The 17,796-nt window shown below is 44.3% G+C and overlaps 1 protein-coding gene across 1 annotated transcript in view; it reads right to left on the reverse strand.

The window, feature by feature from the left end:
* The window catches only part of LOC137359971 (glutamate receptor ionotropic, kainate 5-like), a gene marked incomplete at its 3' end in the record, with an annotated part of 260,230 nt that overhangs the window by 2,620 nt on the left and 239,814 nt on the right, over nucleotides 1-17,796 (reverse strand). Inside the window, exons 14-17 of the mRNA XM_068025563.1 lie at nucleotides 7,799-7,908; nucleotides 3,902-4,075; nucleotides 2,867-3,032; nucleotides 1,368-1,593 (exon numbers count right to left, since the gene is read on the reverse strand). Coding sequence (XP_067881664.1) covers nucleotides 1,368-1,593; nucleotides 2,867-3,032; nucleotides 3,902-4,075; nucleotides 7,799-7,908 — 676 coding nt within the window. The remainder of the gene's footprint in view (nucleotides 1-1,367; nucleotides 1,594-2,866; nucleotides 3,033-3,901; nucleotides 4,076-7,798; nucleotides 7,909-17,796) is intronic.

Below are 17,796 nucleotides of genomic sequence, written 5' to 3' on the forward strand. Positions count from 1 at the left end.
TGTGCACAGAAGTTCCCATCCTTCGGTGACACAAAGAAGACGAAGCTAATAATTTTTAGTGATGCTTCACATTCTAACCTAGAGTGCAGCCGGCTTTATAATATTTCTGAAGGGCGAAAATGGGAAATGTTGTCCCTCAGCTTGGGAAGCTAAGAAAATAAAACGGGCTGTTAAAAGTACTTTAGCTGCGGAAACACTGGATCTTGTGGAGGCAGTGGGTATGGAGTTCTATCTGTCAAACATTTTGGGTGAAATTCTGAACAGGGAACATCCTGAAGATAGGACACCCATTGAACGTTCTGTGGATAATCATTCTTTGTGGGACATCTACTAAAAGGGTGAGTGAGAAAAGATTACGTGTTCACCCTGCTGGATTGAAACAAATGCCGGAGAGAAAGGAAATCACCAAATGTAAATGGGTAGATGCAAGTCATCAAGCGATGCGATTGTTTCACAAAGAGAAATGCCAGTGCAAAGAGATTGTTACAGGGACACACACACCCACACCCCTACACACCTACAAACACACGCCGACACACTACCCAGCAACCAATGATGAAGCTATGAAGAGAGGCGACTGGTTTTGTCAGCAATGGGTGGGTCGGTGGATGGAGGTTCGGGAGCACAAGGAAAGGGACGTTAACAAGAGTGGAGTGAAAGGAAGGAAGTGGGTTTCAGTAGGGGGGTGGAATGGAGGAGAGGGTAGTGGCGTGACACATGTGACAGCAACAGGCACTGATTATTACTTAATACCTTTAACATTGGATAATGTCACTGGAGTGTCATCGGAATGATTTGACACCGAGCCACATAAGGAGCTATGAGGACAGGGGTACCGAAGATTTGGCTAGAGAGGTAGATTCTGCGGAGCATCTTCAAGGAGGAAAGGTAGTGGAGGCGGAGAGGGTTAGGGAGGGAATTCCAGAGCTTAGGGCCCAGGCAGCGGAAGGCACGGCCACCAATGGTGGAGCTTGATGTTGGGTTTTGCAGCTGCCAAGTCTACGAATGGGCCAAGTGAAGAGGGCGTTAACCAAACCCTCTTCCCCACTGTCCCCTTCCCTGACCATTGTCCCCACTTGCATGATGGAGCCTATTCCTCCCAGCCCATCCCCGGAACACAGAAGGTTAAGGGGTGACGCGACTTCAGGTTTCGAAAGGAGAGGAGACAAGGGGAAAGATTGTCCGTCGGTGGACGGAGTCTAGGGGAGATAACCTTAAAATCAGTGCCTGGGCACGTTGGTGAGAAGGTAGGAAACACCACGTCGCACAAAGGATAGTCGGAATGTCGAGCTGTGTGCCTCATCAGCCATGATCTCATTGATCCGTTCCTCACAGGCACCACCCACCTCCCACCCCCCCACACCTACCCAGGGGCATGCCGATCCCGTAGCCTTTGGTGTCAAGCAGCCCTCCGATCTGAGTCAGGTTACAGTTGCGTTTCCTGTGGTACTCATTCATGGTGGACTCCAGCAGGAAGGCGTATTTGGAGTTCAAGACCCGGGCGATTCCTTCCTCCGTGGTCTTGACAAAGACGCTGGGCTGTTTGGAATGCATGTAGTTCCACATCCGCTGGTAGGTCTGGTACCGGGAATTCTGGCAGAGGGATGGGGGAGGGGGAAGGGAGAGAGGCAAAATACATCAGTTCCTGATTGTCTCAATTGGGAAAAATTGCTGCCTACAGGTCCTGCAGTCCCGGGCTCCCAGAGTCCCGGACTCCCACTGTCCCGGGCTCCCAGCGTCCCGGGCTCCCAGCGTCCCGGGCTCCCAGCGTCCCGGGCTCCCAGCGTCCCGGGCTCCCAGCGTCCCGGGCTCCCAGCGTCCCGGGCTCCCACTGCCCCGGGCTCCCACTGCCCCGGGCTCCCACTGCCCCGGGCTCTCACCGTCCCAGTGTCCTATCTCCACAAGTGGAGCCTTTGCCTCTAAACGGTATTTAATGGTTTTGTATTGAAGCAAATACTTTGAATAGCTCCCCCTGTTAGTGAATTTACCCTTTCACAGTCCAGCTCTATTCACTGTGGTTCATGCATTCCTCATCCCATTGCAGTTTGCCTGACTTCCATTTCAAACCTTGCCTTGTGACTCTCCCTTCTCCCTCTCAAACCTCAACTCAAATATTATCGTCACCCCCTGCATGAAACATTCCCTTACCGTCCGATCACTCCCAAATTCCCCCGTCACTAAATCCGGTGTGACCTTTTCGTTTGTGGTGGGTCTAAGACACGTCATTCAAAATGGAGTCTAGAAATTCATCACCTATACTTTATTGAGCTGTTCTGCTTTGCTCAAATCTGTGTTGGAAATTAAAATCTCCCAATGTAGCATTGTTTATTCTCCATATTTATACAGTACCGGGGGATCGGGTAGCATCGTGGTTATGTTAATGGACTAATAATCCAGCGATACTGTTCAAATCCCTGCCTGGCAGTGGAGGGAATTTGCACTGAATTAACTAAATAAAACTGCCATTAAAAAGCTCGGCAGGGAATGAAATCTGTCCTTACCTGGCCTATATGTGGCTTCAGATCCACAGCAATGTGGTTGGTACTTAACTGCCCGTCTGAAATGGCCCAGCAACCCATGCAGGAAGATGACTCCCCACCAGTAAATGCCAGCCTTGCCAATGATTCCCTCATGCCCCGAATGAGTTAACGCCCGCGGACGGCATTCCCCCTCTGAGCTGGCGCATGCTGCCAACTGACTCGCTTAACTCCCTGCGCCACTTGAATGTGTGCCTCAGTTTGGATAATGGTCCGCCGCCCCTCCGTCCGGCTGGCTTGCTTCTCACACTTTTTAACCTGCAGTGGGAATTTCCCCCCTTCTCCCCAGCTATAGACCGTACCGAAGGCGTCCGGAAGCCGTGTCCAACCTGGAAAAACGTCATGGTCGAGCCTCCGTGGATCGTCCCATACGCGATGTTGGTCTGGTCGGCGAGGTCGTCCGGCGACTCGATGGGGACTTCCATCCTCTGCACAGTCAGGAAGGCGGCGAGGTTGGCCGTGTACGAGGAGATGATGATCAGGGTGAAAGCCCACCTAATTTATCGGACACAGAATTCAGGTCACAGGCGGTCGGCGCTTGACAGAACTAAAATATCAAAGCACCAAAGCCTACCGATCCGCGGAATGCCGACGGATGGAGTCCCCCCTACGCTCCGAAGAATCCCATCTTCCTGACCAGATCTCTGGAACGTCAACAGATGAAATCTCTCCGATGTATAGAACCCCAGTTGCTCAACGCTCCTTGACGAACAGTTCCTCAATTCATCACATTGCCAGTAATCTCTGGATCCAAACCCCCCCCCCCAATGAATCAGCTCAACACAATGGTTCAGAACACACTGAACCAAGTATCCCTCCATCCAAAACCATCCCAATGGATCAAATATCAACACTCGACAGAATTGTAATGGTCCAGGTCAACCCGGGTCATATTGATCAATATGGACCAGTCTCAGATAAACTGGCCCCAAGGCCCATTGCATCCCTTGTGCCCAGAGATCATCTTTTCTTTATAAGGGGAAAAAATCACCCCCAGCCAATGATTCCCCAAAGGACCAATTCATCTCTTGGTTGTGCAACCCAAATGAGCCGAGACAGCTGCTATCTAAGCCCTGTGGTGATTCAACTCTATCGAAACCAATTGGTCATAACAATCAGAAGTGGCTGGATCCCCCGTCTATAGAATCCCATTGGATCAAATGACTTAAGTCTGTTGAACCCCACTGGGCCAAATTATTCAGTGTTTATCGCTGTCTTGCCTGTTTCTTCAGTCAGTCTGCCCCCGATCTCTCTACATGAAATGTGGAATGAGGAGATACTGGCTGGGTGTTAATAGATTGAATGGGAAGTTTCCAACGTGGTCTGCTCGTCTTTCGCTGCAGCTTATGTCCGCACCAACTCACCAGACTCCGCTGACGCAACGCGTAGAGAGGGCACGGGGCATGATCTCAGACCCTTGCTGCATGAAGCCTCCGACCGGGAACCAGAGACTGTTCCCCAGGGTGTACTGATTCTCCAGGATATCCAAGCGTTCCCTCAGGCACGGGTGGGGGTTGTACCATTCATAAGGGCTCATCCTTGGGGAGAAAAGGAGAAGGCAGGGGTGAAAGCCGGGACGGCCTCAGAGCTGCTTTCCTACCTGGCCCCCAACATGCACACTGAGGGAACATCGGGACAGGAGGAGGCCATTCAGCCCCTCGGGCCTGTTCCACCATTCAGTTACATCAGGGCTGAGCTCACAGAGTCATAACGGCACAGAAGGAGGCCACTCGGCCCATTGAGTGCATGCCATCTCTCCGCGGAGCAATCCAGTCAGTCCCATTCCCCCGCTCTATCATTTCCCTCAAGTACCCATCCAATTTCCTTTTGAGATCATTCATCGCCTCGGCTTCCACCACCCTCCAAGGCAGAGAGTTCCAGGTCACACCACTCGCTGTGTTAAAAAGTTCATCATCACATTCCCCCCCCCACTGTATCTCTTACCTATAATCTGTGTCCCCTAGTCCTTGTACCATCAGCTAATGGGAATAACTTTTCTTTGTCTACCTTATTCAAACCTGTCAGAATCTTGTTCACCTCTTATCAAGTCTCCCCTCCATCTCCTTTTCTCCAAAGAGAACAACCCCAGATTCTCCAAACTAACCTTGTAGCTAAAATCCCTCATCCCTGGAACCAATATGGCAAATCCCCTCTGCACCCTCTCAAGGACCTCCACATCCTTCCCAAAGTGTAGTGACCAGAACTGGTGGGAATACCACTGTCTACCATCCCTCAGTCTGAAAAACAACCATTCACCACGTCTTGCTGTTTTCCAACTGGACACTGATTCTCCTATTCCATGAGCCTCAGTTTTGTTAACCAGCCTTTTATGTGACACTCTATCAAACAGTTTCTTAAAATCTAGATAGACAACATCCACCACATTCCCTTTATCAACCTTCTCTGTTACTTCATCAAGCCATTCAATTGAATTAGTCAAGTACATTCTGCCTTTTACAAATCTGTGCTGACTCTCCTTAATTAACTGTCCAAGTGCCTGTTGATATTTTCCCCTGATTATTGTTTCTAAAACCTTAATCACCACTAATGTTAACCGTAGTTACCCGGAATATCCTAGTTACGCAGAATATCCTTGGATCAATTATTCTTTTTAAATGTTGCCTCTGGACCAGCTCTGTGCTCAAGGTCTTAATAGCAAAACCCTTCTTGTTATTTTTACCCCAATTGAAATGTTATCAATTTGTTTCACGACTTAAGCTGTAAATCTGATCACGAAACTTTATAGTTTCCCAGTCCTAGTTTAAACCACTGCTCTCGTTTTAAAACAAATCCTGATGCTCACCAACCAATCAACTACCACTGTCCTTTGGCATCCCTCTTTTTGTTTGGAAGTACGCCAATTTGGTCCGTGCTGTTCCCCCACTCGCTCTCTCTTTTCCCTCTCTTTAATTCCCACTGCTGCCAGTGTCTCCAATCACGTCAGTGAGTAACCCCATCTATCCATGTGCGTTCTTTCAACTTTAATGCCCTTACCATCAAGAATCTCAGTTTCAGAAGTGTTTCATTGATCTCGGACTGCAAAGGTGTATTGTGGTGGGGGGGCGGGAGGGTGGCGGAGAGTTCTAGATTTCCACAACCCTTTATGTGAAGATGTGCTTCCCAATACCACCCCTCAACAACCTGGTTCTAGTTATGCCCCCTTGTTCTGGACTCTCCGCCCACCAACTCTCCCCATCAACTCTTATAATCGTCTGAATCCCCCTCGATTCGATCTTCTGCCCTCAAGGGAGTACAAGCCCAGTCTGTGTGACCTGTCTTCACAGTTAAACCCTTTTAGCCCAGCGATCATCCTGGTGAATCTACACTGCATTCACTCCGTGGCCAATATATCCCTACTGGGTTGTAGTGCCCAGAACTCAGGACTGTACTTGAACTGGGGTCTGACCAAAACATCTGTACAGCTGTAACATAACTTCCAGCCCAGTGTGTTCCAGCCCCCAAGATCGAGGTCAACATTCCACTAGGCTTTTTACATAATTTTTTGTATCTGTTCACTAGTTTTCAGAGAGAGCTGAGCAGAGCCTGAGCGAGAGGCGGAGTGGCTGAACGTCAAGCCAGCTCCCGAGGGAACAGGGTCCCTCAGCACAGATTGCAACAGAGGCTTATCTTAAAGCCCAAGACCCTGATGGAGATGTATCCCCGAGTCCAGACCGTGAACCGCTGCTCGAATCCCACCAGGGCAGCCGGTGGAGTTTAAATTCGATTAATTAATAAAAATCGAGGGGGGAAAAGCCTGCCCTCGGTCTTTGGAGGTGACGCAATGGGACCAGATTTTCAGGGCGACCGCTGTTCCCGGTCGGCCTGCCCCGAACCTCCCCTCCCCCAAACAGGTGGAGGGGGCAGGCTCTGCGACACCGGCAATGGCGCCTGCGGGCGGGCGCGGGCACCATTCTTAAAGGGCAGCCATCCCCGTTGGCTAATTTAAATTTTAAAGTGATACCCACCCCCCTCCACAATATACCGAATACACGCCCCTTTCCCCCCCGCCCCGATAACAATAACATTAAGTATTTTCCCTTCCCCACCCCCCCCAAAAAAAACATTTACCTTTAGAGCATGACCTTCCCAGCCCCCAAAGTTCAAGGTTCACCCCTTCCCAGCATCCCCTACACTGATGATGATACTTTGACCCCGTTCCCCCCGCCCCCCCCAACCAGCCCACACTTCAAATCTTAATTCTCCCCACCCCCCCCCCACCCCACACAACAAAGTGGCAGCTGCTTTCCCCAGAACCGTCGACAAATTACAGCACGGAAAGAGGCCATTCAGCCCATCGTGTCTGCGCTGGCTGAAAAAAAAAACTAGCCGCCCATTCTGATCCCACCTTCCAGCATCTGGTCCGCTGCCTTGCAGGTGACAGCACTTCAGGTGCGTGTCCAGGTTGTCGAGGGTAGATCAGTTGAGGGTTTCTGCCTCCATCACCGATCTGGGTAGTGACTTCCAGACACCCACCACCCTCTGGGTGAAATGGTTTTTCCTCACGTCCCCTCTAATCCTACCAATCACCTTAAATCTGTGCCCCCCGGTAATTGACCTCTCCGCTACGGGAAACAGGTCCTTGATGCCCACTCTATCTCGACCCCCTCATACTTTTGTACACCTCAATTAAGTCACCCCTCAGCCTCCTCTGTTCTAAGGAAAACAACCCTAGCCAATCCAATCGTTCCTCATAGCTGCAACTTTCGAGCCCTGGCAACATTCTTGTGAATCTCCTCTGTACTCTCTCCAGAGCAATTATGTCCTTCCTGTAATGTGGTGACCAGAACTGTACGCAATACTCCAGCTGTGGCCTAACCAGTGTTTTATACAGTTCCAGCATTACATCCCTGCTTTTGCATTCTATACCTCGGAAAATAACGGAAATCATTCCATATGCCTTCTTCACCACTCTATCTACCTGTCCTCCCACCTTCAGGGACCTGTGGACATACACTCCAAGGTGTATTTTAATTCACTCATTTTCTTAACATATTTAAATCCAGGTCCTGACGGGCAGGAGAGGGGAAGGAGTTATGGAGCCTCGCTGTCCCAGGGGGGATCGAGCCCGGCACCCCCTCGGCCCACGGAGCCCGATGTCGGGGGCGGGGGCGGGTTCGGGGGGGGGGGTTGCCCTGTAAAACCCCGGCCAGTGAGTGTGAGAATCCCATTAAACCCCCCGGACAGCTGGCAGTGTTTCTGCTCAGGTTGTGCGGAGGCAGACCCTTCCGTTGCGAGGCTGCGAGAGGTTTCGAGTTCCTTACCTGGCTGTGAGGAACAGCACACAGCTGACAGCGAGGTAGCCCAGGAGCATAAAGAGCCAGACCGCAGGAGAGAAGGGGTCTAGGAAGGAAAAGTAACCCGGCCTCCGACCCTACAGAAGGGGCAAACAGGGAGGGCGGAGGGGGAAGGGAGCGACGTGGAGGGGAGAGGCAGGGAGGGAAGGAGGAAGGTGGGGAGAGGAAAGGGGGAGAGGGATAGAGGGAGTGATGTGAGCAAAGGGAGGAGGGGAGAGGGTGGGAGGAAGCATATGGGGGAATAGAGAGGACGGGAGGGAGAGTATTGGGGAATAGAGAGGACGGGAGGGAGAGTATTGGGGAATAGAGAGGACGGGAGGGAGAGTATTGGGGAATAGAGGAGACGAGGGAGAAAGATGTGACAGTGGAGGGTAAGAGAGAGAGGAAAGGAGAAAGAAAGTGAGAGTGAGAACACAGTAAAGCAGATGGGGGCACGAGAAGGCAGGAGGGAAGGAAATGGGAGATAATAACGAGGTACAGATGGAGTGAGAGGGCAGTAGGTAGAGGTGGGTGAGAGGGTGAGCAACAGAGGAATGGAAAGAAAGAGGCAGCTGTTATTTATTAACAGTGATAGTTCCAGAGAACAGAATGGGATGTCCGGCCAAGAAAATGGCCATTTCCACAGTGCAATAAAACAGAGTAATTATAATTAGGGAGTGTGTGTAAATGGTGCAATGTATAATTAGGGAGTGTGTGTAAATGGTGCCGTGTATAATTAGGGAGTGTGTGCAAATGGTGTAATGTATAATTAGGGAGTGTGTGTAAATGGTGTAGTGTATAATTAGGGAGCGTGTGTAAATGGTGCAATGTATAATTAGGGAGCGTGTGTAAATGGTGTAATGTATAATTAGGGTGTGTGTTTAATTGGTATAGTGTATAATTAGGGAGTGTGTTTAAATGGTGCAATGTATAATTAGGGAGTGTGTGTGAATGGTATAATGTATAATTAGGGAGTGTGTTTAATTGGTATAGTGTATAATTAGGGAGTGTGTGTAAATGGTGCAATGTATAATTAGGGAGCGTGTGTAAATGGTGTAATGTATAATTAGGGTGTGTGTTTAATTGGTATAGTGTATAATTAGGGAGTGTGTTTAAATGGTGCAATGTATAATGTATAATTAGGGAGTGTGTTTAATTGGTATAGTGTATAATTAGGGAGTGTGTGTAAATGGTGTAATGTATAATTAGGGAGTGTGTGTAAATGGTGTGATGTACAATTGGGGAGTGTGTGTAAATGGTGCAATGTATAATTAGGGAGTGTGTTTAATTGGTGCAGTGTATAATTAGGGAGTGTGTTTAATTGGTATAGTGTATAATTAGGGAGTGTGTTTAAATGGTGCAATGTATAATTAGGGAGTGTGTGTGAATGGTATAATGTATAATTAGGGAGTGTGTTTAATTGGTGTAATGTATAATTAGGGAGTGTGTGTAAATGGTGTGATGTACAATTGGGGAGTGTGTGTAAATGGTGCAATGTATAATTAGGGTGTGTGTTTAATTGGTGTAGTGTATAATTAGGGAGTGTGTTTAATTGGTGTAGTGTATAATTAGGGAGTGTGTTTAATTGGTATAGTGTATAATTAGGGAGTGTGTGCAAATGGTGTGATGTACAATTGGGGAGTGTGTGTAAATGGTGCAATGTATAATTAGGGTGTGTGTTTAATTGGTGTAGTGTATAATTAGGGAGTGTGTTTAATTGGTGTAGTGTATAATTAGGGAGTGTGTTTAATTGGTATAGTGTATAATTAGGGAGTGTGTGCAAATGGTGTGATGTACAATTGGGGAGTGTGTGTAAATGGTGCAATGTATAATTAGGGTGTGTGTTTAATTGGTGTAGTGTATAATTAGGGAGTGTGTTTAATTGGTGTAGTGTATAATTAGGGAGTGTGTTTAATTGGTATAGTGTATAATTAGGGAGTGTGTGTGAATGGTATAATGTATAATTAGGGAGTGTGTGTGAATGGTGTGATGTATAATTAGGGTGTGTGTTTAATTGGTATAGTGTATAATTAGGGAGTGTGTTTAATTGGTATAGTGTATAATTAGGGAGTGTGTGTGAATGGTATAATGCATAATTAGGGAGTGTGTTTAATTGGTATAATGTATAATTAGGGAGTGTGTGCGAATGGTATAATGTATAATTAGGAAGTGTGTGTAAATGGTGTAATGTATAATTAGGAAGTGTGTGTAAATGGTGTAATGTATAATTAGGGTGTGTGTTTAATTGGTATAGTGTATAATTAGGGAGTGTGTGTGAATGGTATAATGTATAATTAGGGAGTGTGTGTGAATGGTGTGATGTATAATTAGGGAGTGTGTTTAATTGGTATAGTGTATAATTAGGGAGTGTGTTTAATTGGTATAGTGTATAATTAGGGAGTGTGTTTAATTGGTATAGTGTATAATTAGGGAGTGTGTGTGAATGGTGCAATGTATAATTAGGGAGTGTGTGTAAATGGTATAATGTATAATTAGGGTGTGTGTTTAATTGGTATAGTGTATAATTAGGGAGTGTGTGTGAATGGTATAATGTATAATTAGGGAGTGTGTGTGAATGGTGTAATGTATAATTAGGGAGTGTGTGTAAATGGTATAATGTATAATTAGGGTGTGTGTTTAATTGGTATAGTGTATAATTAGGGAGTGTGTTTAATTGGTATAGTGTATAATTAGGGAGTGTGTGTGAATGGTGCAATGTATAATTAGGGAGTGTGTGTGAATGGTATAATGTATAATTAGGGAGTGTGTGTGAATGGTATAATGTATAATTAGGGTGTGTGTTTAATTGGTATAGTGTATAATTAGGGAGTGTGTGTGAATGGTGCAATGTATAATTAGGGAGTGTGTGTGAATGGTATAATGTATAATTAGGGAGTGTGTGTGAATGGTATAATGGAAAATTAGGGAGTGTGTGTAAATGGTATAATGTATAATTAGGGTGTGTGTTTAATTGGTATAGTGTATAATTAGGGAGTGTGTGTGAATGGTGTAATGTATAATTAGGGAGTGTGTGTAAATGGTATAATGTATAATTAGGGAGTGTGTTTAATTGGTATAGTGTATAATTAGGGAGTGTGTGTGAATGGTGCAATGTATTATTAGGGAGTGTGTGTGAATGGTATAATGTATAATTAGGGAGTGTGTGTGAATGGTATAGTGTATAATTAGGGAGTGTGTGTGAATGGTATAATGTATAATTAGGGTGTGTGTTTGATTGGTATAGTGTATAATTAGGGAGTGTGTGTGAATGGTATAATGTATAATTAGGGAGTGTGTGTGAATGGTGCAATGTATAATTAGGGAGTGTGTGTAAATGGTATAATGTATAATTAGGGTGTGTGTTTAATTGGTATAGTGTATAATTAGGGAGTGTGTGTGAATGGTATAATGTATAATTAGGGAGTGTGTGTGAATGGTATAATTAGGAAGTGTGTGTAAATGGTGTAATGTATAATTAGGGTGTGTGTTTAATTGGTATAGTGGATAATTAGGGAGTGTGTGTAAATGGTATAATGTATAATTAGGGAGTGTGTGTAAATGGTATAATGTATAATTGGGGTGTGTGTTTAATTGGTATAGTGTATAATTAGGGAGTGTGTGCAAATGGTGCAATGTATAATTAGGGAGTGTGTGTGAATGGTATAATGTATAATTAGGGTGTGTGTGTGAATGGTGTGATGTATAATTAGGGAGTGTGTGTGAATGGTATAATGTATACTTAGGGTGTGTGTTTAATTGGTATAGTGTATAATTAGGGAGTGTGTGTGAATGGTATAATGTATAATTAGGGAGTGTGTTTAATTGGTATAGTGTATAATTAGGGAGTGTGTGTGAATGGTATAATGTATAATTAGGGTGTGTGTTTAATTGGTATAGTGTATAATTAGGGAGTGTGTGTAAATGGTATAATGTATAATTAGGGAGTGTGTGTGAATGGTATAATGTATAATTAGGGAGTGTGTTTAATTGGTATAGTGTATAATTAGGGAGTGTGTGTGAATGGTATAATGTATAATTAGGGTGTGTGTTTAATTGGTATAGTGTATAATTAGGGAGTGTGTGTAAATGGTATAATGTATAATTAGGGTGTGTGTTTAATTGGTATAGTGTATAATTAGGGAGTGTGTGCAAATGGTGCAATGTATAATTAGGGAGCGTGTGTAAATGGTGTAATGTATAATTAGGGAGCGTGTGTAAATGGTATAATGTATAATTAGGGAGCGTGTGTAAATGGTGCAATGTATAATTAGGGAGCGTGTGTAAATGGTGTAATGTATAATTAGGGTGTGTGTTTAATTGGTATAGTGTATAATTAGGGAGTGTGTGCAAATGGTGCAATGTATAATTAGGAAGTGTGTGTAAATGGTGTAATGTATAATTAGGGTGTGTGTTTAATTGGTATAGTGTATAATTAGGGAGTGTGTGTAAATGGTATAATGTATAATTAGGGTGTGTGTTTAATTGGTATAGTGTATAATTAGGGAGTGTGTGTGAATGGTGTAATGTATAATTAGGGTGTGTGTTTAATTGGTATAGTGTGTAATTAGGGAGTGTGTGTGAATGGTATAATGTATAATTAGGGAGTGTGTTTAATTGGTATAGTGTATAATTAGGGAGTGTGTGTGAATGGTATAATGTATAATTAGGGAGTGTGTGTAAATGGTGTAATGTATAATTAGGGTGTGTGTTTAATTGGTATAGTGTATAATTAGGGAGTGTGTGTAAATGGTGTGATGTACAATTGGGGAGTGTGTTTAAATGGTGCAATTTATAATTAGGGAGTGTGTGTGAATGGTATAATGTATAATTAGGATGTGTGTTTAATTGGTATAGTGTATAATTAGGGAGTGTGTGTAAATGGTGCAATGTATAATTAGGGTGTGTGTTTAATTGGTATAATGTATAATTAGGGAGTGTGTTTAATTGGTATAGTGTATAATTAGGGAGTGTGTGTGAATGGTGTGATGTATAATTAGGGACTGTGTGTAAATGGTGCAATGTATAATTAGGGAGTGTGTGTGAATGGTATAATGTATAATTAGGGTGTGTGTTTAATTGGTATAGTGTATAATTAGGGAGTGTGTGTAAATGGTGTGATGTACAATTGGGGAGTGTGTGTAAATGGTGCAATTTATAATTAGGGAGTGTGTGTGAATGGTATAATGTATAATTAGGGTGTGTGTTTAATTGGTATAGTGTATAATTAGGGAGTGTGTGTAAATGGTGCAATGTATAATTAGGGAGTGTGTGTAAATGGTGTAATGTATAATTAGGGAGTGTGTGTAAATGGTATAATGTATAATTAGGGAGTGTGTGTAAATGGTGTGATGTACAATTAGGGAGTGTGTTTAAATGGTGCAATGTATAATTAGGGAGTGTGTGTAAATGGTGTAATGTATAATTGGGGTGTGTGTTTAATTGGTATAGTGTATAATTAGGGAGTGTGTGTGAATGGTATAATGTATAATTAGGGAGTGTGTGTAAATGGTGTGATGTACAATTAGGGAGTGTGTTTAAATGGTGCAATGTATAATTAGGGATTGTGTGTGAATGGTATAATGTATAATTAGGGTTTGTGTTTAATTGGTATAATGTATAATTAGGGAGTGTGTTTAAATGGTGTAATGTATAATTAGGGAGCGTGTGTAAATGGTGTAATGTATAATTAGGGTGTGGGTTTAATTGGTATAGTGTATAATTAGGGAGTGTGTGTGAATGGTATAATGTATCATTAGGAAGTGTGTGTAAATGGTGTGATGTATAATTAGGGAGTGTGTGTAAATGGTATAATGTATAATTAGGGTGTGGGTTTAATTGGTACAGTGTATAATTAGGGAGTGTGTGTGAATGGTGTAATGTATAATTAGGGTGTGGGTTTAATTGGTACAGTGTATAATTAGGGAGTGTGTGTGAATGGTGTAATGTATAATTAGGGAGCGTGTGTAAATGGTACAATGTATAATTAGGGTGTGGGTTTAATTGGTACAGTGTATAATTAGGGAGCGTGTGTAAATGGTACAATGTATCATTAGGAAGTGTGTGTCAATGGTATAATGTACCATAAGGGAGTGTGTGTAAATGGTATAATATATTAGGGAGCATGTGTAAATGGTGTAATGTTTAATGAGGGAACGTGTGTAAATGGTGTAATGTTTAATTAGGGAGTGTGTGTACATGGTGTAATGTTTAATGAGGGAACGTGTGTAAATGGTGTAATGTTTAATTAGGGAACGTGTGTAAATGGTGTAATGTTTAATGAGGGAACGTGTGTAAATGGTGTAATGTTTAATGAGGGAGTGTGTGTACATGGTGTAATGTATGAGGAGGTAATGTGTGCAAATGCTGTAACACTTACATAAAGAGTTATCATATAGATTTAGGGAGCGTGTGTAAATACCAGAATATAATTTGAGAGCATGTGTAAATGCTGCAAGATTAAGTTAGAGTCCTCGTTCATTAATATCGACTCAGTGAATTTGTAAATGTTGCAATTTGTCCCGAGTTCATGTAACATTTTTGTAACAGGAATTTAGGCAGTGTGTCTAAAATGTTGTGAAGCAAATTTAGGGATTGGGTGTATTTGCCATAGTATTAATTTAGAGTCTTTGTGTAAATACTGCAACAACAACTTGCATCTATATAGCACCGTTAATACAATAAACCCAAGGTGCTTCACAGGAGCATTACAAAACATAATTTGACACCGAGATACATAAGGAGATACAAGTGCAGATGACAAAAGGCTTGGTCAATGCGTTAGATTTTCAGGAGCGTCGTAAAGGAGAAACACGGAGTGGAGAGGCGGAGAGGTTTAGGGAGGGAAATGCCGAACGTCGGGCCCAGGCTGCTGATGACCTGACAGCCAGTGGTGGAAAATTTATAATCAGGGATGCCCAGGAAACTGGAATTAGTGGAGGGCAGATATCTCGGAGGGTTGTGGGGCTGGAGGAGGGGATAACAGAGATCGGGTGGGTGCGAGGCCATGGAGGGAATTTGGAAAACAAAGACGAGAATTTGAAAATTGAGGGCACTGTTTTGGGTGGGGAAATGGGCAGGCTCAGTGATGATGCGGGTACGTGGTTGCAAGTTCATCTCAGGGTCCAATGTGACACCAGGGTTGCAAACAGACTTGTTCAGCCTCAGAAAGAGAAAGGGTTGGATGAAAACTAACACTGTGCCTTTGGATGATGTGACCGAGGAGGGGGGGGGGGGCCTGTAGATGAGAAATAGGAGGGAGCCAAGGACAGATCAGTGGGAGAGTAGTGGGGCTCAAGGGTTGTTTTGCTTTGGAGGGGAGGGACAAGAGCTGAAGAGAGAGAGAACCTTTCCAATGCTAGCCAAGGTGGGGACCAGGAGGGGGAAGTTGAGTGGTCGGCAGTCTAGGGGGGCTAGGATCGAGGGTGCGGGAGGTGGGTCTCGTGGACAAGACGAGTGGGCAGGAGGGCCGAACGGAGAGAAAGATTTGAGTTCAGGGCGAGGAGAGGGGGAGCACGATAGAACGTTTGGTCAGGTAGGCAAATGGAAGGGAGTCCGTGAGCTCCTCCCACTTCATTGTTGGAGGTGAGGGTGGGAGGGGGGGGGCAAGGGGAGAGGGGTTTTTAGGAGACGGTTTTGCAGCAGAGTGAAGAAGCCGGGGGTTATCTTTGCATTCCAGGAGGATCCAGGAGTAGCGAGCAGTTTTATCAGGTGAGGGCAGGACTGGATACTACTTTATGTGGTCCAGTCACATCTGACGGTGAGATTCTCAAAGGAGGAGAAAGTGCCAGAGGCCGAATGAGTCCGGTCCAAGGTGTGATTTCAGTGATGAGTCATACGGCTATGGAGAGGCTCGGGGAGAGGCAAGTGATTCAGAGAGCGTGTGTAAATGATATTCGATGATGCTGTCGGGAGCGGGTGCAAAATGATGTTCGATTCTGTAGGGAGCGTGTGTTAATGATGTTCGATGATACTCCATGGAGCATGTGTAAATGATGTTCGATGATAGTCTAGGGAGCGTGTGTAAATGATGTTCGATGATAGTCTAGGGAGCGTGTGTTAATGATGTTCGATGATAGTCTAGGGAGCGTGTGTAAATGATGTTCGATGATAGTCTAGGGAGCGTGTGTAAATGATGTTCGATGATAGTCTAGGGAGCGTGTGTTAATGATGTTCGATGATACTGGAGGGAACGAGTGGAAAAGATGTTCGATGATACTCCAGGGAGCGTGTGTAAATGATGTTCGATGATAGTCTAGGGAGCGTGTGTAAATGATGTTCGATGATAATCTAGGGAGCGTGTGTAAATGATGTTCGATCATGCAGTAGAGAATGTGTTTAAATGATACTGCAGACTGTGGGGAGTGTGTTTAAATGACACTGTGGACTGTGGGGAGGGTGTTTAAATGATAATGTGGACTGTGGGGAGTTTGTTTAAATGATACTGTGGACTGTGGGGAGTGTGTTTAAATGATACTGTGGACTATAGGGAGTGTGTTTAAATGATACTGTGGACTATAGGGAGTGTGTTTAAATGATACTGTGGACTATAGGGAGTGTGTTTAAATGATACTGTGGACTGTGGGGAGTGTGTTTAAATGATACTGTGGACTATAGGGAGTGTGTTTAAATGATACTGTGGACTATAGGGAGTGTGTTTAAATGATAATGAGGACTGTGGGGAATGTGTTTAAATGATACTGTGGACTGTGGGGAGTGTGTTTAAATGATAATGAGGACTGTGGGGAGTGTGTTTAAATGATACTGTGGACTGTGGGGAGTGTGTTTAAATGATAATGAGGACTGTGGGGAGTGTGTTTAAATGATACTGTGGACTGTGGGGAGTGTGTTTAAATGATAATGAGGACTGTGGGGAGTGTGTTTAAATGATACTGTGGACTGTGGGGAGTGTGTTTAAATGATAATGAGGACAGTGGGGAGTGTGTTTAAATGATACTGTGGACTGTGGGGAGTGTGTTTAAATGATACTGTGGACTGTGGGGAGTGTGTTTAAATGATAATGAGGACAGTGGGGAGTGTGTTTAAATGACACTGTGGACTGTGGGGAGTGTGTTTAAATGACACTGTGGACTGTGGGGAGTGTGTTTAAATGATACTGTGGACTGTGGGGAGTGTGTTTAAATGATAATGAGGACAGTGGGGAGTGTGTTTAAATGATACTGTGGACTGTGGGGAGTGTGTTTAAATGATACTGTGGGGAGTGTGTTTAAATGATACTGTGGACTGTGGGGAGTGTGTTTAAATGATACTGTGGACTGTGGGGAGTGTGTTTAAATGATACTGTGGACTGTGGGGAGTGTGTTTAAATGATACTGCGGACTGTGGGGAGTGTGTTTAAATGATAATGAGGACTGTGGGGAGTGTGTTTAAATGATAATGAGGACTGTGGGGAGTGTGTTTAAATGATAATGTGGACTATAGGGAGTGTGTTTAAATGATAATGTGGACTGTGGGGAGTTTGTTTAAATGATACTGTGGACTGTGGGGAGTGTGTTTAAATGATACTGTGGACTATAGGGAGTGTGTTTAAATGATACTGTGGACTATAGGGAGTGTGGTTAAATGATACTGTGGACTGTGGGGAGTGTGTTTAAATGATACTGTGGACTATAGGGAGTGTGTTTAAATGATAATGAGGACTGTGGGGAATGTGTTTAAATGATACTGTGGACTATAGGGAGTGTGTTTAAATGATAATGAGGACTGTGGGGAGTGTGTTTAAATGATACTGTGGACTGTGGGGAGTGTGTTTAAATGATAATGAGGACTGTGGGGAGTGTGTTTAAATGATACTGTGGACTGTGGGGAGTGTGTTTAAATGATAATGAGGACTGTGGGGAGTGTGTTTAAATGATACTGTGGACTGTGGGGAGTGTGTTTAAATGATAATGAGGACAGTGGGGAGTGTGTTTAAATGATACTGTGGACTGTGGGGAGTGTGTTGAAATGATACTGTGGACTGTGGGGAG

This window comes from Heterodontus francisci, unplaced genomic scaffold (genome assembly GCF_036365525.1).
Source record: "Heterodontus francisci isolate sHetFra1 unplaced genomic scaffold, sHetFra1.hap1 HAP1_SCAFFOLD_764, whole genome shotgun sequence".
NCBI classification, from domain to species: domain Eukaryota; kingdom Metazoa; phylum Chordata; class Chondrichthyes; order Heterodontiformes; family Heterodontidae; genus Heterodontus; species Heterodontus francisci.